The sequence below is a fragment of the Copadichromis virginalis genome, linkage group LG16 (assembly GCF_057382275.1).
Source record: "Copadichromis virginalis isolate Kocher_CV1m ecotype Utaka linkage group LG16, C_Virginalis_male_GT1.1, whole genome shotgun sequence".
NCBI classification, from domain to species: domain Eukaryota; kingdom Metazoa; phylum Chordata; class Actinopteri; order Cichliformes; family Cichlidae; genus Copadichromis; species Copadichromis virginalis.
Window position 1 is genome coordinate 4,190,260 of NC_140633.1, and position 25,913 is coordinate 4,216,172.

Here is a 25,913-nt window from a genome sequence, read left to right on the forward strand (position 1 = left end):
CTGCAGGTTTTGGATGTGTCCTTCATCCAACACAGCTGGTTTAAATGTCCTGAAGTTCTCCAGAGGCCTGGTGATGAACTAATCATTTGATTCAGGTGTGTTGACCCAGGGTGAGATCTGTCCTTCAAGGACACCTTCCCTCGAGGCCTGGAGTTCCACACCCCTGCCAAGAAGATTACAAATGAAGTCCACTACATCAACAATCGATCAGCTCACAGCACAGTCAATCAACACAAACACCAAACAAACAGAAAAGAAAACAGGTCTGGCTTCAGATAGTAGCTATGGTGAAGGGCTCACTGCCAACCTGAAGAAGTGTGTAGATGGACAGCGTTAGGTACCTGGATTGCCACTTGCACAGAGAGGTCTATATTTTCTTACAGGACAAAAATTTACCCTAATCCAGTCTCTAAGAGATGATGTGATGAATCCTGCTTCCGGGTCCAGACTACTCAGCGTTTAATAAGGCTCTTGTGTTTTTAACATGTTTTAATGCTCTGTATCTTGTTCTATTTAATCTGAACAAGCCCCTAAAGCAGTCAGTGATCACTGTCGGCCTCTCTCGGTTTTTATTAACCCTGTTCATTTTAAAGCTCAGTTTTTAAACCCTTCCGATGTAACTGCAGCCCAGCCCATGCAGCAGTATGTTATGACTAACCTCGTATTGTGGATGGATTAGGATGACCATGTTTTGATTTCCAAAAACGAGGACACTTAGCTCAGTCATGAAGAAACATATTTAACATATTTAAACCATGCCTTCTCTGTGAGGTTAATGAATTGTGAAATAAAATATGTCATATTGTGGCGGACCACCAGGTGTCTTCACTCACACCCAAGTTGAAGGGAAGTGCTGGGGTGGAGATTTTGGCGCTTACTGTATGTGAAGTTCTACAGAGTCAGTTAATAAAGCTGGAATGAGACACTGAGACCTCTCCTGTCGTTATTACATACCTCCACAATATAGGCTTTTACAAGTCAACAAGTGCAAAAAAACCCCCAAACTTAAAAATCTCTGGAATTAAATAATGGTACAGAAATAATGCCTCATCTGCATAAGAAAAGAGGGCTGGACTGGAACAAAAATCGGCCCGGGCATTTTGACTAGAGACCGGCCCACCAGGTATTACAGGAAAAGCGATAAAGCCTTTGAATGAAACGCTGTTGTGACAGTGATGTACAGTCTTTTTGGTATATGTATGATTTCTATACATTTTACGTCAGATAAAACTTTGGTCGTAAGATTCAGATAATTATTTATTAAAAGCATTTTAAATGAGAATAAGAAAGAAAAGTATTTCTTTGTGCCCCCCTCTCCCTGTTAGTGCCCTACCTGGCCCCCTGGCAACACTTTGCTAGACCCGCCCCTGCACAGTTACCAGCTGTCAGCTACTTAGAAAAGGATCCTGGTGTTATTTGTCTCACAGAAACAGTTCATAACTTCCCTTCATTCCTGTCACCTAAAAGGTAAACCTGTTTCTCCATCACCTGCTCAGCTCTGATGATTCAGTAAGGACATCTCCTGGTTTCATCTTCATGTTTCCCTCTCACCACACATCTGTATAGAAGCTGTATAGAAACTCCATCATGCTAGCTAGTACACAGTACGAGTTATTGTAACTGACTGTAAAAAGTCAGCACAACAAAAATAAACTCCACCTAAACTTGGTTTATATCTGACCCAGATAGACTGCAGGTCATAACTTCTTACCTGAAGTTCAGTTCACCTGACACTCGCCTCGGGTCTCTGCTCCTCCTGCCTCCCTTTTCCCTCATCAACCTGCTGGCCTCTGAGGAAGCTCCACCATAGCCACCACCAAACAACTGAGTTATTTTTACACATCGGCCATCGGGAAATTTCTTTTGCAGTTCAAAAAGATGTACATCTGAAAAGATGCACTTGCGCTTTGGGATCTTTTAAACATCATTAGGCGCATTGCTGCGCGCTGTCAGTCCCGTCTGTGAGCACAGAACAAGCGCTCACAAAGCAGCAGTTTGGGGATGACGTCACATACATGGGTCCTCTGTCGGAATATAGGAAAACCCGGACATTTTTATCAATCTCGAAAATCCCGGAACGTGAAAAGTGGACATGTCCAGGGAAAAGAGGACAGTTGGTCACCCTAGGATGGATTATCTCAGTTGTTCTCCTGACTGAAGTTTGGTCCGTTTACAGCATCCTGCCATGCGATTGCATTTGTCTCTAACCATCAGGAACCCTCACGTTAACTTTTATCGAGGGGAGGAAGTTAGCGTTCATCCTCCAGCTTCACTGTGTTTATGTTATGCTAACAGCATAACATAAACTGTGTAGCTATCCACCACGTAGCACATCATTATATACCAGCTAGCCCAACTTCAGTAACCCTACAAACGTCACTGCTGTTTAATTTCCTGTTTTCATTTATGTTGGAAGTCACAGCAGAGCTGTACGTTTGAATTTGTTTCAGAAATCTCTCAGTAAGAACATGGCATATCATGTTTAGGTGGAAACTGGTGAGCTAACTTCCTGCTAACTGCTAACTCTGTTAAATTTAATAAATCCTGTTTTCATGGATCCTGGATGTTAAACTTAGTAGTTACACCTGGTAAAGCAGCAACACTGATCATTTTATTAAAGATGAAAGAATTTAGACATTTTGTAACTCTCAGTGATGCTGCAGTGTTCGTTTGGGACCTTTGGGACCTGAAGTGGACGGAGTTTAGGACCCAGGCATGGCTAATGACATCAGACTTAAAGACCAGATTAGATGTTTTTGCAGACACTGTGTGGCACAGTCATCTCACATTTAACTTCAATATTTAATATGATATAATATGATGGTATAATTTCAATAGTACAGAATTCCAATGAAGTTGGGACGTTGTGTTTGTAACGCGGTTAAAGGACCAGGGCGCCTGACTGCAGCCTCATAGACAATGAGCTATCAGAATAAGATTCGACTATGGAGCCTGAGGGTGTGAATAAAACACAGGAAACAAAAGTAGAGCTCATATATATATATATTATGTTTGTTATGAGAAGTGTATAGACGGATGTACAAAAGAAATAAAAACATATGCATATATATCACAAACAAAAATAATGTTGGCAATACAAAACAGCTTAGTAGGTTCCAAAAGGAGGTGGGATGAGGTGTAGTCCAGTATGTGATTTAGTTTAGTTCCATGGACCTGTGATAGGTCATTGTCAACAATTTGTGATTCAGTCCATAGGTTCACAATTCCTACCGCACCGTAGCGGTGGTCGGGTGGCTCGCCATCTCGCGCTGATCAGGGCAGATCGCGGGAGAACAAAAAAAACCTGACCTAAACAAGGTCAAAAAACAGAAATTATCATTCACAGAAGAAAATGAAACAGCATTCTACTGCTGTGACAAAATAAATACATAAATCCATAAATAACAAAGTAATCAATGCCATGTTTCATACAACAATCAATAAACCATCATCTCTTATAATGAATGTCATTCTAAATACTATTCTAGAAAGACATTCTCATGGGTCCCATCAAAGTATATCAGCGTTAAAGCTAATAAATATTATCCAAAGTTAATCAAATATATTTACAAAACTCATTTAATCACAGGTGTTGCGCAACAGATTCAATAATGTAAATGGAATTCAACTCAATGCAAAATCTCATAGGCCGTTTCGGCATTTCATCAGAAAAGTAACAAAAAACATCCAAAACGGACAAAACTACAAAAATCAAATCACTCATTCAACTCTAGATACGTTAAATCAACATTCGGCCATAATGGAATAAACAAAAACAACAATATTCAATAGATGACACTAGTAATTGCACTTACTGTCGCTAGCCTAGCATTAGCTTACCGGCATTGTAGGATGTGCGATCGCGGCTCCGCATGTACATTAATTGTGACAAAACAAAACAAACAAATAACTCACCGTTGAGTCGAGTGTGAGGTAGTGTAAAGATGAATGAATCGGCCGGGTTATTGCACGCTGTCAACTGGCCTGTAGTGCAAAATTTGTCGTGATCTGACAAGTACGCCAACCACAGGGACAACAGCAGCCAGAGGAGCAGGGACATGCAGCTGATTGACCCGGAACTTATACAGGATTCATTCCCGCCACAATAAAGGGACTGGCGGAAGTGGGGTCAGAAGTTACCGTGGTTACATGTTAAACTAAATAAAAACAGAATACAATGGTTTGCAAATCCTTGTTAACCTATATTCAATTGAACACACCACAAAGACAAGATATGGAAATATGTCAAATGTCAAGATATGTCAAGATATGTCAAACTGATAAACTTTATTGTTGTTCTGCAAATCTTCACTCATTTTGAATTGAATGCCTGCAACACGTTCCAAAAAAGCTGGGACCGGGGCCTGCTGACCACTGTGTTTTATCACCTTTCCTGTTAACAACACTCAGTAAGTGTTTGGGAACTGAGGACACTACAATTGTGAAGCATCAATTTTTCCCATTCTTGCTTGATGTACAACTTCAGTTGCTCAACAGTCCTGGGTCTCCTTTGCCATATTTTGCACTTGATATTGTGCCACACATATTCAGTGGGAGACGAGTCTGAACTGCAGGCAGGCCACTCTTTTACTTCGAAGCCACGCTGTTGTAACACATGCAGACTGTGGCTTTGCATTGTCCTGCTGAAATAAGCAGGGACACCCCTGAAAAAGTTGTTGCTTGGATGGCAGCATATGTTGCTCCAACACCTGTATGTGCCTTTCAGCATTAATGGTGCCTTCACAGATGTGCAAGTTACCCACGCCTCTATTGTCATTTTAGCTGCAGTCATGTTAGTTTTTTGGAGCCAGAAGTGACCATATTTGGACGAGAGACTGGATGCTACCACATAACAGCCAGCATAGAAGAAATATGCTCTCTCTTTCTAGTCCTCGTCAGTACGCTTTCTGCCATGTTTTCGATAAATTGGAGTTTTCCTGATAATAACATATAGTCCAGCCTAGAAGTAATAAATGCATGAACTGGTTTTTCAGTGTCTCTCTGACACAGGATATTTCTAACTTGAGAGATATTGTGCAAATGAAAGAAAGCAATCCTACATAATTGTTCAATATCTGAAATTAACATGAACAAACTAATAAAATACTAGACTTCGACTCAACTAAACAGATGCACAAACATCTTGAATGGTACCTAGAAAACCATACATCTGGAAAGTATGGACAGAACTTCACTTGTTCCACATTTGCACAGTTCAGTAATGTTCAGATGTACAGAGACACCCTTGATAATAACCTGCTCCAGAGCACTTTGTACCTCAGACTGAAGCAAAGGTTCTTCCAACAGGACAATGACCCTAAGCACACAGCTAAGATAACAAAGGACAGCTTCAGGGCCGCTCTGTGAATCAGCCGAACACCTCTTGAGATGCGTAAAAAAAAGTCTGTGTGCTGACCAGATGAGAAGTTGTGCAAAAAAAAAAACAATGGGACAAACTGCCTACAACAGGTGTGAAAAGCTTTTAGCATCACACTGAAAGAAGGTGAGGCTATAATTGCTGGCAAAGATACTCAAACAAAATATGCAAATGCTGTGAATACTTAAGTTCAGGTTATATTTTTAGAATAAATATGCAAGGATTTCAAGCACATTTTAAACTTTGTCATTATAGTGTATTGTGTGTAGAATGTGTAGAATTTTGAGGTGAAAAATGAATTGAATCCCCTTCGGAATAAGACTGTAACTTTAAAAACTGTAATTTAAACAATCGTAGTTTATCTGGACTGTCTCACTTCTGCAGCAAGCCTCATGTTGTGCCTAGAGGAAGTGCAGCTGTTGTTGCGTCATTTTTCAGGCCCTATGGTTGGATTTGAACTGTGCATAAAAAACTCTGTGATAACCTGGAACAAACAGAAATTTGCATTTGAAAAATGACACTGACAGAAGGTCCATTCACCGGTTGCAGTCACAGAAATAATGTAAAAGTAATTAAATAGACAATGTTTTCTCATGAACATAGGTAGAAAGTTCAATTTGAATAAAATCAAAGTGATATGTGCTGCCCGAGTTCTTAGAGTGAAAACCAGGAATGGTTACTCAGACTTGCACAATACAAAGAATCAAGGTCCAAACAGGCTGGCTCACATGAAATATACACACCTCTGTGTTCACAGAATAAAACGTCGGACAGTGTGTGTGTGTGTGTGTGTGTGTGTGTGTGTGTGTGTGTGTGTGTGTGTGTGTGTGAATGAGTGAGGGAGGGAGAGAGCGATAGGGGGACACAGTCCCCAGGACAGATTGCTGCCACCATGGCCATGACGTCACGACCTGCTTTGGTCAGACACCTCAGATAAATAACTTTTTTTTCAACTCAAAAGACGCAAATATGGTGGATGTTACAAAAGCAAACGTTCTCGACATCCACAATGAGTCCATTCCACCTTAAAAAGCTGTCTCGACAGACTGTACACACGTTTCCTGAAAACGCCCCGTGTAAGGGCGAGAACGAAAACTCGAGTGACTCTGAATAATAATAATAATGATAAGGCGGCGTTGTTTATCCAAAGGAGAGGGGTTGGACATCGGCACAAGACTTCTGTGCCAAACATTTTTCCATTTGCTCCCCTCTCAGTAAACCTACCAGCACTACCCAGCGTACCCTCACTGCGCTGCCGACCAAGGTCAGCAACAGTGACCGCCAACGGGAGCTGTCAAGGCGGCAGCAGCCCTCCGAGGACCCCGGCAGGTCTATAACCTGGGATTAGGATCAACAGGCTAAATAAAGGACTGTCGGATGGATGAAAGCCCCGGAGTGGAGGAGTGAACGAGCTGAAGTTATTCTAACGTAAAGGCTGTGAGAACTAGGTGACACCATGCTGAGAAACCCGGGGACCTATGCGAACAAGAAAAGGAAGAAGCCCGCCCTCAAACAGTAAGACTTTTTACTGTTTTACTGTTTACCTTATAATAATAGCAGTTACCGCTGTTGATAACAACATTATGAGCACACGTGTTAGCGTTAGGGTGACGGTAGGCTTCACTTTGGGCAAAAAGCCGTAAGCAGGAACTAACTTGTAGTTCACTTTAAATCTCTGTGCAGTATAGAAAGGTGACTGAAGTTACACACTGCTTTGCTTTTATAAGTGCGACACTCTCGGTTACTTCGCTGTCAAGTTATGAAATTAACCTGTGGTGGAAATGACAGATTAAACCAGTTAAGGTGGACTGTGTTCTCCCGTTATCGCCAAGTCAGCTGTGTGTAATTATAAAGCCGTATGCTTGTTAAGTTTGCTGAAATGTGGTGCTGTGTTTCTGAGACGGCGTGTGAGGGTTCCTCCTTTAGGACCACCTTAAGAATGCGCCTCCATGCTGGATCTGGCATGGATATCTTGCCCTCGCGCATTAATCACAATCAAGTTTGAGAGTCGGCTGCTGCTCTCACGCGATGCTCCGGGGAGGGCGGGGTGGAGGAAGGGGAGCGCGAGCCTCTGATGTTATTGTAATGTGATACGGCCTCGCGCCGTGTGCGTCTTTCTCGCTCTTTTCCACACTATTGTTTGGCGTTTCTAGCTTTTAATGCTCAGTTACACGAACACGCGGGTACTTAAATTACTTTGACATACTTCTGTTTTTGTTAACCAGATGTATGAAAAGTAGGCCACCGCCTCTGATCATTTCATTGCGAGTTTTCTTACTTTCAGTTACTTTTGTTTATTGTGACTTTCTGTGCGTTACAAATTACATACGCGAGAGAGTCTTTTAGTGTAAGCTTTTGATGGTTTAGCACTGATGAAAATCTGCGTCTGTGTATTAAAGTTTCTGCCTGCAGGTTATTGTGCTGTGATAGGCCCTGTGTGTGTGTGTTCCTGTCTATCTTTGTGAGCACCGAAATCTGCATTCTACTATACTTGAGAACCAACAGTCACTTGTGAGGACACACCCACGGTCCTCACAAGTTTGAAGCATTTTTGAGGCTCAAAATGTGGTTTTAGTGTCAGGGTTACAGTTAGGTTATGGTCAGGGGAAGGGGCTAGATAAAGCATTGTGTCAATGAAGGTCCTGACTAAGATAGCTGAACGGGCTTCTGTGTGTGTGTCTGTGTGTGTGTAGGGGGGGTTAACTCTGGGTACTATGGCCTTTTCTGTTTAGTTTTTTTCTTGTGAACCTTATTATACAGCAGATTGTTACACTAGCGTGACCTATATAGTCAAATTTCCTAAATACCAACTTCCAAGACTTCCATGCAAATTCAAAACGTGCACAATAGCAGCTGGCTGTGGACCCATCGATACATTAACCACCGACATGTTTTCAGACATTGGCCAACTCAGGTTTAGTCTAATAATGAGGTGGTAATACTAGAGTCATCAACTAGCCTTGTTTATGACTTTTACTCTAACTGTATTTGTGAGGGGACGTTGGTGACACTTATGCTTTTAGAGTTAGAATCCTGTTAATTTCACTGTAACACGGTTGGGCTGAATTATCTTAATACATCAGAAGGATAAATATGTTGGAATACACAAACAGTAAAACTGGATTTATTTCTTCTTACATTGTATTTGGTCACTAACAAAAGCCGGTTACTTAAATAGTGATAAGTGTGTTGCTCTAAGTTACAGTAATAAAGATGCATGAAACATCATTTTACATAAATAGCAGACATTTGTAGAAAAAGACATTGAATTGAACAAATGCTACTGAAAGTGACATTTTTATGTGTTTGTATGTAACCTCCCCTACCTCCTGGTTATAACTGTGTTTTGGGAGTGTGCCCGTAACCAAGAGGAAAATTAGAGGGCTGCACAAATATTCATAGAACTGCAGTTATGTTCAGCAGCTGTAGTTGTATTCAAATAAGATGCTTTTCAAAAAACTGCAATGCTAACCCTTCCTAATGTAGGGAAAGTGTTTCAGCTCTGCTTTAAGTATTCAGACTATAGTAAAATCTTCTGTCTGCAGCTCTGGGACTCCTGTGCAAACGGAGTCAGCTCCATAAACTGTTAAACACAGATGCTGAGAGTGAACACTGTGGGTTTGATGTGTCTGATTATACCGATCTGGTTTATTGTGTATGGGCTGTTCCCGGTGTAAATCCCAAACTAAAGAGTCGGCCTGTGTGTAGACGTCTGTGTTTCTGAAAGTGTGGGCTGTGCAGTGAGGACTGAGGTTTCCTGGACGGCCAGCTGTGCTCAGCTGCACAAAGGACCCATTGAGCCTGACTGTAAAAAGCTGTGGTCAGTGCACAGGGACATTCCACGGCAGATCTGTCCATCCACAATCTGTTTTATCATCCATATTCTTACCATGTATGTTGCCAGTCTCCTTTGCCATTGTCTATTATGTTAAATATTCTGCATTTTCCAAGTTTATTCTGTGTGAAAGCAACATTGTTCACACGCTTCCTGATTTCTTTTGTTTTGTTTGTCACACTTAGATGTCATTTCATCTAATAAATATTAATATTATACATTTATTATAGAAAAAAAGGAATCATAACCTACCTGGCCACATGTGAAAGTAGTTGCTCCCTAAACCTGACACCTGGTTGTGTGAACTGTAGTCAGGCTTTAATGATAACTGCCAACGAGCCTTTCACAGCGGTGTGGAAGAGGAAGCCACACGGAGGATTTCCAAGCATGGATGGTCATGTTTGAGCATCTCAGTCAGAGTTGGGTCCAGACTTTGATTGGCCACTTTAAAACCTCCAAGCACATTTTTCTGTGCATTCTATCAAACACATTCACACACCAACAGATGCATCACAGAGAAACTTGGGATTCAACATCTTGGCCAAGGATACGTTGGCATGCAGACTGGAGTAGCCAGGGACTGAGCCAGTAACCTTCCAGTTAGCAGATGACCTGCTCTACCTGTGGAGCTTCTTTTTGGTGTGTTTTAGGGCTGGGCGATATATCGAGTTTTTTAAAAATATCGATATATTTTCATACGAGATATAAGATGTGACCATATCCTTTATATCAATATAGTCTATGTTACGTTATAATTATACTTGTGGAGCCGCAGGTTTGCCTCTCTTTCGTCCACTTTTGTCTCTACGCAACGTTACTCGGCCTCGCCTCTCCTTCACTGAACACAACTCCGCCTCCCCCATAGCTTCACCTGCAGGCAATAACAAGATGAAAGCGGAAAATCTCCGTTAGCGAGTTACCGTGCGTGGGGCTGGACGGCGTCAACGTGTTAGCGAGCTAACCACGCTAACGACATGCAGCCCGGAGGAGCTGCACGGCCTAAAATCCTTTCATTTTCTCAAAAATCGACAGTGCGCCTTATGTATGAATTCTGGTTGTGCTTGATGGCCGCGAACCGATTTTATGTGGGACACAGCGCTCAGCAATCTGTCAAAAAATGTTTTAATATGACTTTGCTAAGCTACGAGCTGCACCGCTTGATGGATTGTCGGAGGATTACGGCTGAGCCTCGCGGAGTGATACGTACTGTGTGTGTATAAGGAGCACAAATGGCACCTGTTCAGAGACGTGGTGCAGCTGTGAAATCTGTCTGTCTTTGTTATTGTGCTCAGTGTCGTATTATTCAATTATACGCGGGTCCACTGTACGATTCATAACCACACTTTATTTTCTTGTTCTTGCTCTGCCCCACATAACATAACATTCTATACAGAAACACACCGGTCTCGCCCTCTAGCTGCCATCAGCCTAACTACACTGACCGGCTGCATTAACATCTACTGTACAATGCAATTACACCACATCTCCCCTTTCTAGAATCAATGGGTAGACTACCATTGACTCACCAGACCTTAGAGGGTTATTCTGCCTCTGTGGCTGGAAGGTCTGGTCCTGCGCTTACCTGTAAGGAATACTATATAATGAAAATCTTAACTCTAATTAACCCGTTAAGTAACACAAATTCTTACATGCTAACTTGTCACACCCCCTGCATTTCCCAACTTCTGAACATGCATATTTGAAAATGACAACCTTTTAGCTTTTACACTTTTACCTATATTGTGCAAACAATACTACGAAAGAGGGGTATTCTTGTATAAAACAGTCCTTTCCATCTTATCCGTCACAAGTCCAATCTGGTTGGTCTCACAACCACTCTTCCGGATCTGGTTCTGGGTGTAGATGGAAGCTCTGGAGAAACTGTCTCTGGCATGTCCGTGGAGCACTGCTCCCCGGCTTCTGCAGATTCTGGCTCCCCATTATTGCTCTCAGTTTGGTCTGGAGAGTGTTTCATGGGAACAAGATGCCGACGATTCCGCCTAATTGTCCCACGAGGTCCCTCCACGAGATATGATCGTGGTGTGGAGTGGCTGCCAATAACTGTGCCGCTGGCTCTCTGGTCTGTTATCCACACTTCTTGGCCTGGAGTGAGCCTGTTGAGGCTGCGTGTGCGATGACGAAGGTTATATGACTGTGCCTCTTTAGTCCTCCTCTCCTTTTCCCTCCGGGTGACAGCCACACTATCAGGAAGTGCGGGGTCTAGCAGAGATGGCAGTATTGGCACTGTGGTGCGAAGCCGTCTCCCCATCAAGAGTTGGGCTGGACTATAGCCATTCTGCAGTGGGGTGGCTCTGTAAGCGAGCAGAGCCAAGTGTGGATCAACAGCTTTCCGCAATAGATTCTTGACAGTCTTAACTGCTCGTTCGGCTTCGCCATTGCTTTGGGGATATTTCGGGCTGCTTGTAATGTGACAGAAGCCATACACTTTTGCAAATGTCTCAAAAGCTGCCCCTGAAAACTGTGGCCCATTATCTGTTACCAGCTGCTCGGGGATCCCATGTCGTGCAAAAATCCCTTTGAGATGATGGATCGCGTCCTCTGACCTTGAAGGTGTGAGAGGGGCAATCTCAACAAATCTTGAGGCATAATCCACGACAAGAAGGTAGGTTTTCCCTCTCAGCATAAACAGATCGGCTCCTAGCTTTTGCCACGGCCGCCCCGGATACTGTGATGGCATCAGCGGTTCTGTGTGGTTTTCTCTCACTTGGCAACATGTCCGACAGTTAAGGACAAGCTCATTTATCTGCTGGCTTAGCCCTGGCCACCAAACCGACTGTCGTGCTCGCTGTCTGCACTTAACCACTCCCTGGTGACCTTCGTGCAGTCTGGTGAGCACATCAATTCTCATAGTTGCAGGTATAACCAACCTGTCCCCTTTGATTAGCAGACCATCATGTACGGTGAGGAACGCCCGTTCTGCCCAGTACAGTCTTAGCGCTGGTTCGCTGTTGAAATGTGTGGGCCATCCTTCCTCACACAGCTGCATCACGCGAGCACATACGCTGTCCCTCTCCAGCTCTTCTCTCAGCTGCTCCAAGAAATTGTTGCTAGCTGGCAGATTGTCCATCAACATGTCCACGTAAATATTTGTGCTCTCCAACAACTCCTTGTCTTGAAGTGTTTCTTTTGCTTTCACTGGAGATCGTGAGAGCGTGTCAGCTGTCCACAGGTGTTTGCCTGGTACATGCGAAATCGAGTAGGAATATCGCATGAGGCGCATCCTAAAGCGTTGAATTCTGGGAGGGAGCGCATCCAGAGTTTGTGCCCCCAGCAGACTTAGCAGCGGCTTATGGTCTGTCTCCATTTGAAAGTGTTTGCCAATAAGAAAGTTGCGGAACCGCTCACAAGCCCAGGTCAGACCTAAAGCCTCCTTTTCAACCTGAGCGTATCTCTGTTCCATTGCAGTGAGGGAGCGTGACGCGTAGGCAACGGGTCTCCACTCCTCGTCCCATCTTTGAAGCAGCACACCCCCTAAGCCATACGATGATGCGTCCGCTGACACCTTGCAGTCACGGCTTGGGTCATACATGGCCAACACTGGCGGTGATGTGAGCGCATCTTTCAGGTTCTGAAATGCTCTAGCCTGGTCAATGTCCCATCTCCAGCAGTTTTTCTTAGACAGTAAGTCTCTTAGAGGTTTGTCCCTCTCTGCGAGCTGTGGGGTAAACTTTCCAAAGCTGGTTAACCATTCCCAGAAAGCTCCTTAACTCACTCACACTTTGTGGCTCCTTCATCTCCCTCACAGCCTGGGTCTTGCTTGGGTCAGGGCTGATACCGCTGGCTGAGAGAACATGCCCTAAAAACGTCACCTGCTGTTTCGCGATGTCGCACTTGTTAATGTTCAGGGTGATGCCAGCTTTTTGGATCCTGCCCAGCACAGCGTGTAGGCGAGAGTCATGCTCTTCCTGCGTTCTGCCCCAGACCAGCACGTCGTCCATGTGGCAAACCACCCCTTCCATACCATCTGTGACCTCTGTGACCATCCTGTTCTGGAAATGCTCCGGTGCTGAAGCAATCCCGAAGGGCAGTCTCTTGAAGTAATAACGCCCAAACGGTGTGATGAAAGTGGTGTATTTGGCTGAGTTTTCCGTCAGAGGTATCTGCCAAAACCCCATGTTAGCGTCCAGCTTGCTGAATATGCTGGCACCAGCCAATCTGCCCAATGTTTCCTCCACCGATGGCAGTATGTACTTCTCTCGACACACAGACTCATTGAGGTGTGTAAGGTCGACACATATGCGTACATCTTCTGTCTTCTTCGGTACCACCACCATGCCTGAGCACCAATCAGTTGGCTCCTCAATCCTGCTGATCACCCCTAGTTCTTCCATACGGGCCAGCTCCTGCTTAACTTTGTCCATCAGAGGCAATGGGATTCTCCGTGGCGTCTTCAAGGAAAAAGGTTGAGCTCCAGGTTTCAGTTTGATGTCGTACGGCTGACGTACTTCACCGAGACCACTGCACAGCTTTGGGTAGCACTTTTTAAGCGTCTCTATAGTTATGCTCTCCAGACGAGCCACAAGCTCCAGCTTGCTAATAGCAGGTCTCCCCAGCAAAGCAGTGTGCAGGTGTCTGATGACAAAGACATCCTCAAGTATTTCTTTGTCTCCCTTCCTCAGTGCAAACTCACTGACACCAACGACATCCAAACGACTCCTCCCGGGACCCAGCAGAGCCTTGGTTGATTTGTGGAGACTGGGGGGGTGGTTGTGTCTGTAGAGCTCCTTAAACACCTTAAGGGGTAGGACTGTCACATCGGCTCCTGTATCAATTTTAAATGACACGTTTTTGTTGTTTATGCTTAAGTCGACAGTCCACGGCTCACCCTCACACTTAACACTGCCCAGGAACAAACCATGTTCATCCTCTTCAACCTCATGCACTGTTTTTGGTGCCCTGCATACACGCCTGTAATGTCCTTTCTTTCCACATGCATGGCATTTCACTTCATTCGCTGGACAATCCTGCTTTGAATGGGTTGGAGCGCCACCACATTTCTGACAGGTTGGCCCTTTTCTGCCATCTTCTCGGAATCCACGTGTTTTAGCTTGACGGCTATCAGTCTGGAGCAGTTTGGTTCTAACAGGCTTACGACTGATTTTATGCACTCTATCTACTGACTTAGCATCGCTAGCCTCACCTCTAGAGTCACCTCGCAAGGAGGATTGTTGTCGCTTTACCTCTTCACTTTGCCTCGCCATGTTGATAGCCCTCTGCAAAGTCAAATCTGGGTCAAGCTGCATGCGTTCTGACAGCCGTTTGTCCGTGAGACCGACAACGAGCCGATCACGTATCAGCTCATCATGTAGCACTCCATAGTTGCAATGTTCTGCTAGCGCATACAGTGCTGTCACAAAAGCATCCACTGTCTCATTGTCTCCCTGTCGGCGCATATTGAATTTGGCGCGCTCATAGATCACATTTTTCTTCACAATGAAAAAAGCCTGGAAACCATCACGTACCCCCTCGTACGTTGTCCTTTGCTCCGCTGTTAAACTCAGACCGCGAAGCACATCGTCCGCCTCATCTCCCATGCAGTAAATCAACGTGTTGACTTGGTTTTCCTCCGAGCTGACGTTCAAATTACTGGCGAGACGGAATCTCTCGAACCTCCGTATCCATTTGGACCACTCCTGCGGTTTTGAAAAGTCGAAGGATTCCGGTGGCTGGATGCTGAATGTCGCGCTCGGCCCCACCGGTGCTCTCTGTGCAGTCTCATCCGCCATATTCTCCCCTCGTTATCCCGCGAGCTCCGCCAGACACAGGTTCGTTCAGTCGAGGTTATATGGATCAGTACAGGACTTCTGACACCATGTCGTGTTATTCAATTATACGCGGATCCACTGTACGATTCATAACCACACTTTATTTTCTTGTTCTTGCTCTGCCCCACATAACATAACATTCTATACAGAAACACACCGGTCTCGCCCTCTAGCTGCCATCAGCCTAACTACACTGACCGGCTGCATTAACATCTACTGTACAATGCAATTACACCACACTCAGCGTCTATTAGTTTACATTTTGACTGCACAATTGCGAGCTTTTTGTTATGCACAAAAACAACATTGTTTTCTTTTATTTATAGACCATGATTATTTAATAAATGCTGATAATTTATTTTTGAGTAATTTCTTCATGTACATCTATGCTGTATGTAAATAAAAGTGCCCGTGTGACATCTGGGACACAGTGTGACTAAGAACTCTCTTTTTGTTCTTAACTTATAGCTTTAAAAAAAATATCGAGATATATATCTTATATCGCCATCCAGCTAAAAAATATCGAGATATGAATTTTGGGTCATATCGCCCAGCCCTAGTGTGTTTCATTGTCCTGCTGCATAAACTGAACGCACTTGAGGTTCAGGACACAAACTGATGATTGGACATTCTTCTGTGTGTGTGTGTGTGTGTGTGTGTGTGTGTGTGTGTGTGTGTGTGTGTGTGTGTGTGTGTGTGTGTGTGTGTGTCCTTTACTTTTTTCACCGCTGGTCATTTTTGTTAGTAAAGAAGTGAGGTGTGCTTGGGGAGGGCAGAGTGGTACGGAGATACATGAGGCTGGCTCATGCTGTAAAGTGGCTCAGGGCGCTCAGGGTAATCAAAACCTGTAAAACGTCTGAAAACAGAACTGAATTCATTGTTTATCACATCTATCAAACACAAAATGAGCCTTTACAGACTAAGAATATTAACACGAAGAAATGTACATTTATATCCACAGCTCCATCCTGGACTATCTTACAGGTGTCCCTTATCAGATTGGTCCAAAAAGGTGGAGCTCTTGACTAGATTACAAGTGCTGCTAGTACCAATCAAAGTTGAGCCATATTAGGCAAAGCTCTGTGATTGGCTCTGTGTGTTTGAACAGGAGACGGGCCAGAGGCATCCTGACAGAGCAGGTGAAACACGAGCACTGAGATGAGTCTGGTTCCATGGTAGTGTGTAGGGCTCCTTACCTGCTGCTCTCTCTGTGTGTGAATGTGTACTCAACACAGACTAAGTGGATTAAAGGTTCAGTGTGGTGGTTCCAGTGAGTGACGATGGATTAAAGGTGTGCGCTTTATAGCATCAGCATGCGTTCGCTGCAGTGAGCAGTTGTGTCCTTATTAATGGGGATAATATACTTGCAGTGCAAACATTTCTTTTGACTTGTAATCTAAAGGGATTGTGAAAAACACAGAGACATGCTGATAAGAGGTGTGGCAGGACGTTACCCTTTGTTCTGTGGCCTTTGTTTCGATTTTCACTTGTACACAAACAGTGCACGCTTTTAACCTTTTTTTATTATTTTCCCCGAAAGCAAAGGATGTAGCCACCAAACACACACAGAGAAGTGTTCCCTAATGACTCACGTCTGTTTCATGTTGAGGTGTCACAAGATAAAGTGCAAATAATATGTATGCTGTCAACACTACCATTCAGCAGAAATACCAATGTGTGTACAGAAAATATGCACAATAAATGTGGAGTGCATCAAATATAACCAGCAGGGTGCAGGTCAGAGAGCTGCAGAGTCATTTCTGCGTCCCGTGTGCCTTCAGAGCAGCTGCCTGCCTCTGTGCTTTACTCCCAGAGTGAAAGACGAGGGCTCAAAGTGGGAAAGCAGTCCCACCCTGGAGCCTTTTAAAGCTCCTGCACAGGTCTGGCCTGAGGAAACTTTTCATCCAAATCCCTACCAACATTCAGTGCGTTAATGTCACATTTCTATAAAAAGCTTTTAAAATGTTCTCCTAAAACTTTGCAATCAGGGAGCAAAACTATTTGAACTGACACATAATTAATCTTCAAAAACTCCTCCTGTTCCTTCCACCACCAAAAACACAGTGTTCCCACTGATTATGACTTAAACACAGGATTAATGCTGAAGATGAAATTATTACTGAAGAGGTTTCCTCTGATTCTATCGTTTCTCTTTATAGCGATGTCGGGCATAGTACTAGTTCATTCAGGCTACTTTAGCTCACACAGTCCTCAGATCTCAGCTGATGCCCTCCAACGTACCTAAATGGTTATTTCATGCAGGCCATGCTACTCAAGCTGTTTCTGTGCATCTGCAAGCCATTTTGCAACCCACCTCTACCACAGCTCATCCTTTCATGCTGTTTCTGACTTAATGTTACATCTTGTTGTCACTAATGTTTGAGCTTTTCTGTGCTGGGGATCTCCTCGTGTGATTCAGTGGATACAGACAGGTCACAACGCACAGCCGCAGATGGGAATAACCATGTTCTTTCAGCTCTCGTGGTCCTGACTCCAGTATTGTCACTGTCACTCATTTGTCATGTCTCTGTCTTTTTTCACATGTATGTAGAACACGTGGGATTTAGTGTAAGTATTCTTTTTCCTCTGTCGAGGACACTCTTCTGCTTCCAGTTTTGCCACCTGTGTTTGTCAGCATGTGTTTCATACTTTTGCACCACCGAGTCATCCTTCTGCATCTGGCAGACGCGCTGCCTGTTCAGAGCAGACAAATGAGCATCAGCGCTGCCTTACAGCTGAGACGGAGGACTCTGGGTTCATATCCCTGCTTTGCCCTGTTGAGATGAGGAATCCTAACAGATATGCTAAAACATCTTCCTTTTATACGGGTGATCGTGGCTTAAGAGTTGGGAGTTCGCCTTGTAATCGGAAGGTTGCCGGTTCGAGCCCCGGCTCCGACAGTCTCGGTCGTTGTGTCCTTGGGCAAGACACTTCACCCGTTGCCTACTGGTGGTGGTCAGAGGGCCCGGTGGCGCCAGTGTCCGGCAGCCTCGCCTCTGTCAGTGCGCCCCAGGGTGGCTGTGGCTACAATGTAGCTGCCATCACCAGTGTGTGAATGTGTGTGTGAATGTGTGGATGACTGGATATGTAAAGCGCTTTGGGGTCCTTAGGGACTAGTAAAGCGCTATATAAATACAGGCCATTTACCATTTACCATTTATACAGCGAGTCCCCAGATGTCTTCAACCCTGTGATCCATGGCAAAGCAAAGTGGAAAAAATGCTTCTGAACGCTGCCTTTTGTGTGTGCTAGCATTTCTTGAGAGTGAAGTCAGGCTTGCACCATTTGTGGGAAGGTACAGCTCGGGTAAGTCGAGTTAGTGCTGCAGGAGGAAATTTAATAACCTGCCATTAACCAGAGTTTTGGTAAAGAGAGAAAGACAGCCACAAACTCTAAATATGCTACAGTAGTAGTTGAAGGGGATGTTACTGGTAAACCAAGTGGTTTAATGTGATTAGACTAACACAGTTTACTGATCGGTTCCACTTCATAAGAAAAGATTTGAAGAAAAGCCTCCGGCTGTAGAGACACAGCTGTTCCCTGACGAGTCTGTTCATATGAATTGAACTCTTTCATGTTGAGGTGTCACAGTATCCGGTCGTTAAGTGATGACGCGACGAATCCTACTTCCGGGTCTAAAGTAGTCTGCGTTTAATATGGCTTTTGTGTTGTTAACATGTTTAATGTTTTGTATTTTCTTCTATTTGATCTCAAAAAGCTCCTAAAACAGTCAGTGATCACTGTTGACCTCCCTCGGCTTTTATTACCGCTAATCATTTATTTAAGCTCAGTTTTTAAAACCTTAGGATGTAACTACAGCCCAGCCCATGCAGCAGTATATGAATGACTAACCTCGTATTGTGGATGGATTATCTCAGTTGTTCTCCTGGCTGAAGTTTGGTCCTTTTACAGCATCCTGCCATGCGATTACATTTGTTCCTGACCACCGAGAACACTCACGTTAACTTTTATCGAGTGGAAAAAAAGTTAGCTTGTTTATATTATGCTAACATAGCTGTGTCGCTAGCGGTCACGTAGCACATCATTATATAGCAGCTAGCCCAACTTCAGTAACCCTACAAACGTCACTGCTGTTTAGTTTTCTGTCTTCATTTATGCTGGAAGTGATAACAGAGCTGTACGTTTGAATTTGTTTCCAAAACCCCGCAGTCAGGACATGCTATATTGTATTTAGATAGAAGCTAGCGAGCTAACTCCCTGCTAACTTCTAACTCCGTTAAATGTCATAAATTCCGTTTTCATGGATGCCTGGATGTTAAACTCAATTGTTACACCTGGTAGAGCAGAACGCTGATCATTTTATTAAAGATGAAAGACTTTAGACAGTTTTTCAACTCTCAGTAATGCCACAGTGATCGTTTGATATATGGACCTGCAGCAGAGTTTAGGCCCAGACACGGCTAGTGACGTCAGACTGAACAACCGGATAATGACCGTAACTGCAAAATTAATTACAAATAATATGTCGATAATATACATATTATAAAAATGTAAAGCAACAGTAATTATCTGGTTGGCGCTCCATCCTGGTCCTTTTTGGTGGCGCCATCCACCATAAAGCACAGAAAAGAATAAGAAAAGGAGGACGCATGACTACCACAGTGCAAAGATACACTGGGAGAGCTGCTAGAGCAGGTCATCTGCTAATCGGAAGGTTGATGGTTAAATCCCTGGCTAATCCAGTCAAATATCCTTGGGTCAGATACTAACCCCAAGCTGCTCTCCAATGCCGAGTGTGACTGTTAGATAGAAATGGTGCTTGTATGAATGTATAAAGTGCTTTGAATGCTCCGGGAGGGTAGAAAGAATCAACACATTTACCATTTCCTGTAGGAGATGTAGAAACTGTTGAATCAGCAGAAGAGATAACCTCGGTTGGTAGACAGCACAACTCCAAGTGAATAACTGCCGGCATCAGGAAGTGGACGGGAAGCTGAAAAAAGTGACGAGTAATGAGAGTAATGAATACCACTGATTGAGACATGACCTGGTAGCAAACCGGGCAACCAGAGCCTGAAATGTGACTCGCCATGAGTCTGTTGCCATGAGTGTGGATGCAGCTTAAGGCAAACCCTAGTTTAACCTGTCGTAATATTATTGTGGAAGTTTTGTAAAATGGTAAATGGCCTGCATTTGTGTAGCACTTTACACTACATTCAGTCATCCACACAATCACACACATGATTTTTTTACTCATTAATAATGAATCCTGCTCAGTTTAAGGTTTTCAGACAGACTCACATCAAGTCATGGTTCATGGCTAGAGTTGCTGGGGGTCAGTTGACACTACGCTGGTGTCAGTTATAAGAATTAATCCATGTCTGAAATATGTGATTTATCACAAGAAAGACCGTTTAGAACAATCTCTAAAATACATTGGTTAGTTAAATCCCAGGTTATTGTTCAGCACAGAAGTAGGAGGGAGAACATGGAAGAAGTCATCCTGATCATTCGTTTCCATATCAGTCAGTGTGTGCTTCAATGGTCACAACATAAATCAAGTGATTGTTTCTGTCAAGCTGACAGTTTCTGTTTTATTACTGGATATTCAGCTGTCATTTATTTTCTGACATAAACATGTATGTAGAGATTATACAGCTGTTTTTAAATAGTGAACATATATAACGATCTAAAATCTTAATTCTGGATGTTACAAGTTTAAAGTGTTGTAGAAGAAGACAAAATATAAGAGTAGGGTCTTTGATCATTTCCACATAAATAAAGCAAAAGCTTTGTAGCATTCATGACTGACTATAACTCGTAGTTTCGTGATGTAGGCCATGTTGGGCTTACGCTGCTGGAACCTGAAACAGCATCTGTCACAAATTTGGTTTCATGTTTACTGTCTGAACTGCAGGATTGTCATTCCTGAGACTTCTCACGCTTTTGCTCCATCTGGTGATCCTGGCACGAGTGAGCTGCCGTGTAGACTTAAGCAGGTGGTTGTTTTCTGAACATTTGGCGGTATTTCTCCTCGTGCGGTGAGTTTGCAGGTGTTCACTGAAGGAATGATAACAGTGCTGATCGCTCACTTTCACTGACACTTGGTCTTCCTCCCAGTTCAGCATGTGTTTGTGATTTGTGAGTAATGACATGTATCTCCAGTGAGCCTCATGAGTTCCCCCTTTGCATTTGAGCATGGGTGGTCAAACAGATGTCCGCGGGTGTCGTGGTTAAAAACTGGTCTTCCTCCTGATCGAATGACTTGTGGAAACGTGTGTTGTGTAATCAGAATCAGAATACTTTATTGATCCCTGGGGGAAATTATTTTTTGTTACAGTGCTCCATTTTAAACCAACATTAAGACAAGACAGACAATACGCTAACTAAGAATAGTACAATATATACATATATATACATACATACATACATAAGTCACTTATAAATAAATAGTTGGAAAAGAAAAGAAACATGTGTAGCTGGTAAACTGCTGTCTGTACTATTTATCCTGAGCTGAAGATTGTTTCCTTGGGAAAAAACAGCCAGTCTGCTTTGTTCTGGTGTTTAGAACAATAGATATGTTCCTCTGGTGTCATGTTAGCATCAGAGTTGGATTTCTCGCTCTGAGTTTGTCTCGTCACGGTTTAGTAACACATGCAGCTCTGATGCACGGCTGACTCAGTGCATCCATGTGCCGTGCTGCACCCCGGTTAGCCAGGCTCATTCATATTTTGCCATGAAATCACTAACCAGATTTTTTTCTTGTAATTCCTCAGAAAGAAGGTCAGTGAGGGCAATGCAGTGGTTAAATCCAACCCGTCAAAGCGCCACCGGGATCGGCTGAACGGGGAGCTTGACAGGCTGATGGACCTGCTGCCGTTTCCTGAGGAGGTGCGCTCTCGCCTGGACAAGCTGTCAGTCCTCCGTCTCAGCGTGGGATATCTGAGGGTTAAGAGCTTCTTCAAAGGTAAAGACCAGCCACAAGTGCATATCCAAAGATTTGTTGAAATGTCAGTGCTGTGTGGTGAAATGAAATGATGATAAGCCCACTCTGACCTCCACATTCGCTGCCACAAACACATGACAGCCTGCTCTTTGTACCACAGAGTAAACGATAATATGTCTGGTCTTACCGACTCTTGTGTTGAGTAATACTGTGGTTGAGAAATGTGTTTAACCACACAAAGCCAACAGCGCATACCTCGACCTTGCACTGAGCAGATGCTGGCTGGTTGACAAGCCGACCTGAACAGAGAAGAAGCTTAGCATCAGGAGAAATGCAAGAGGCATCAAAGATAAAGAGTGCAGTATGAAATGCAGCTGCAGTGGCTGCAGTGCACACTTTACATTGTCTTTAACACTCAGTTTCCCTTCTGTTCTTTGCATGATATGATTTAGTTGTTCTCTGTGGCTCTCAGAGACCAACAACAGCACGAGGAAGAGCAGCCCACAGACCGGTTCGACCACATACTTTGGACACTGCCTCCGTTTGGCAGCAGATGCTCTCTGCAGATAGGCTGTCTGCAGCTCCCTGCAGATGTAGGTGCACTGTGTCACTAGAACCCTGTCAGTCCAACAGGGGGACGTGTAGGACTCAGTAGGCATGAAACAGTGGACGCAGTGAAAGGTATATATGAGAGATAAATCAGTATAGAGGCTAGAGTTTTTAATTCAACCGTAATAATGACACAAAAGTCCAAAATACTGATAATGAATACAAGCAAACACTTGTATGAATGAGGTAATGTAGACTAAGGTGGGAGTGAAGGTAGACAAAGCTTGATAACTGGGCGCAGTGAAGCCAGCACTGGAAGTGACTGAACTACATCTGACAGCTGAGGCAGGAATGAGAAGCACGCAGGAATCCAGTTTTAGGAAACGGCACATCCTCACTGCCGCTAACCTGACCCCACCTTGCCTCCGAGCAACACCCACAACAGCCTCAAATATTTCTCAAATGCTTTTTAAGAGTTGCTGCACCTTAATTAAACGTGCAGGCTTTGAAAAGCTGATGAGTCAGAAGAAAGTCAATGACATGTGAGTCGTACACAGCTGCAGAGGATCCCTGTCTTTAAGTACGACAGACGTTTTAGCCGAGTTGTTTCCTGACAGACTGCTGAGTAAGTTGCTGTCTCTAACAATAGACATGAAGTGTCTTATCTCCAGGTGTCTGCGTCTCTTGGTTCAGGAGTCGTACAGAAGTAGAGGTAAAAATGCACAAAGTGAATTCCAAAGACGGATTTTATCAGTAACAGACATCTTTGAAACCAAGTGAAATTATGAATGCTGTGCAACTTTAAACAGACAGTGTGTGAAAAGTGTGCGTGCTTGTTGTCAGCCCAGCTGTTTGCAGTGTGAATGGATATTACATGTTATCACATGAGCGCTGGCATTCCTCTTCCACCTTTCTGTCTGTACAGGTGAGACAGGCTCCCGTGTCTGTAGGAGACTTTCCCAGTGCATTCACAGTTAGCTAAGCACTAAGACGATCAAGAGTTTGAGGACTTCAGATTTTACCGTACAACTTTCTTCTTCTTCTCTAAAACTAACATTGAAATAGATCAGTCTGAATCGAAGCCTCCTGTTGATGTTTGTTTAGGACCAGCACACTGGCTCGACCCTCTGAGGGTGGGCTTGTGTTTCGTTCCGGTCTCAGATCTTTTTCATGTAAGGCAAAATGCTTAAGTACTACAGCATGAGGTCACTGCTCCATGCTGCTGCTTTAAAATGCTGCTGTTCACATTGTAGCCAAAAAAGATGTTTGTCGGGGAAACATCAGATTAGACCGTCAGGCGCCGCAGCATTTATTCAAGTCAACAGTTATATCTCCAAACAAGGCGTTGAATCCACGGACTTTAATGTGTTTCAGCCACAAACACAGAATATCCTGCTTTTGCTGCAGCTACTCCTGTAATAGAAAAGTCCATATGAAGCTTACATTGAACTATTTTATTATCATGAGGCCAAAAGCACGGATTGCTGTGTTGTATGGTTTATTATTCAATCATTGAGCGGTAAATCTGAGTCGTTCTGAAAAGCATCCATTTGAGCAGCTAATGCGGTTCTTGCATGGTGCAGCTGGAAGTGACTGTGGCATGTTTATACTGAGACTACAAACAGTGCATTCACTGCATGTTCTAAGAGTGTTTGTGCGTTTCTTTATATTGCTGTGGCAAAATGCATTGAGGTGTCTGCAGACAGCCCTGATCACGTGAAGGAGCTTTGATGTTTGTGTGGCGGAGGCGTGGCCCCGGGCGCAGCTGCCGGGGAGGAGTGGAGCAGAAGGCTCAACAGGGCGGCGCTGCGAGGCCGGTAAGAACAGCTGATGGTGTTTATGTACTAATGATGGTCTCCCTCCGCTGTGTTTATAGTGAGACGGGGAGGAGCGGCGAGAGATCAGCTGGGCTCGTGAGCTGTCAGGCTGTGCGACTGAGTCAGCTGTGTAAACAAACAAATAAATGTGGAATTTGGCAGTACATACCTGCGTGTGCGTGTGTTTGTGCCTGGTGTATTCCACAAGTGGTGCCGAAACCCAGGAAAGTGCCGGTGGGGAAATGTCCGACCCACAGGCCGCGCCACCCGCCCAGCCCCTGCAATTCTTGGCGCAGATGCTGGCGGAGATGGCGGCGATGAGCCGGGATCAGGCGGCCGACCAGCGTGCCCACCTGGCCGCGCTGCGGGAGCAGACGGACCGACAGACACAAGTTCTGGAGCGGCTGGTCGGGGCCGCTGCCACGCCGAAGCCCTCGCCACTGTCGGTGACGGTGCCCCGGATGGGGGACGGGGACGACCCACAGATTTTTCTGGAGACCTTCCGTGCCACGGCGGAGGCGTGCCAATGGCCGCGGGAGGAGTGGGCTCCGCGGCTGCTCCCCCTGCTGTCTGGGGAAGCACAAACAGCGGCCCTGAGTCTGCCTCCGGCGTCCAGGAGCAGCTTCCCGGATGTGAGCCGGGCGGTGGTGGACAGGCTGGGGCTCACCGCCGAAGACCATCGCCGGCGGTTCCGGGCCTGTCGGCTGGCTACATCGGACCGAACATTCGCCTGGGCCCGACAGCTGCGCGACGCGGCGGTGCGCTGGCTGCAGCCGGGAACATCGGAGGGCGAGACGAAGCTGGTGGACAAGGTGGTGCTGGAGCAGTTCACGGAGGGATTGCCAGCGGAGACGGCGAGATGGGTCCGGTGCCACCGGCCCGCAAGCTTGGAGGTAGCGGTGACGCTGGCGGAGGACCACCTTGCCGCTGGAGCAGGGGAGTCCGGGGACGCCGGACGGAGGCCGAACAAACAGGCCCCAGTGCCGGCCCCGAGGCGCCGTGTGCCGGCACCAGGGCAGGCAGAGCGGCTGCCGGCGCTGAGCCCCACTAACCCTTTCGCGGCGATGGTGCCGTCCAGGGGAACCGAGCCGAGTGGAGCCGCCCCCGAGCCACGGAGGGCAGCACAAACGCCGGGGCCGGAGTGTTGGAAGTGCGGGCAGCCGGGACACCTGAGGAGGGATTGTCCGCTTATGGAAGTGGGGAAGGTGTTCCGGGTTACTGGTGCCCCAGCACCCTCCCCCGGTCCAGGAGGGACATACAGTATTCCGGTAAGGACTCGAGGGGGTATACGCCAAGCGTTGGTGGACACGGGCTGCACACAGACCCTCGTGCACCAAGGCTTGGTTCGCCCCGGGGCATTATTGGAGGCCGAGTGGGTGGAGGTGAGGTGTGTTCATGGTACCCCATAGTGCCGCTGCTGCTAAAATACAAGGGCCATACACATAGGGTAACGGCGGCGGTTAGCCCGCGCCTGTCGCACCCCCTGATTCTGGGTACCAATTGGCCGGGGTTTCATCAGCTACTGGGGCAGTACGCGGGGGTGCGATCACGACCGGAAGCGGGGTGTAGCGTGTGCGCGGCATTCAGCGGTGACGCGGGGTCGTCCGACACCGACTCCGGGGGGGAGGAGCCGGCGGGTCCC

General features: G+C 45.3%; 1 protein-coding gene across 2 annotated transcripts in view; it reads left to right on the top strand.

Annotated features, from left to right (window-relative positions):
• Positions 1 to 6,438: 6,438 nt before the first annotated feature.
• The window catches only part of LOC146690105 (aryl hydrocarbon receptor-like), a 40,396-nt gene continuing 20,921 nt past the window's right edge, over positions 6,439 to 25,913 (top strand). For both annotated transcript variants that reach the window (XM_085434944.1, XM_085434943.1), the window contains exons 1-2: positions 6,439 to 6,892; positions 21,736 to 21,926. In XM_085434944.1, the coding sequence (XP_085291070.1) occupies positions 6,834 to 6,892; positions 21,736 to 21,926 (250 nt within the window). In that variant the 5' untranslated portion in view covers positions 6,439 to 6,833. The remainder of the gene's footprint in view (positions 6,893 to 21,735; positions 21,927 to 25,913) is intronic.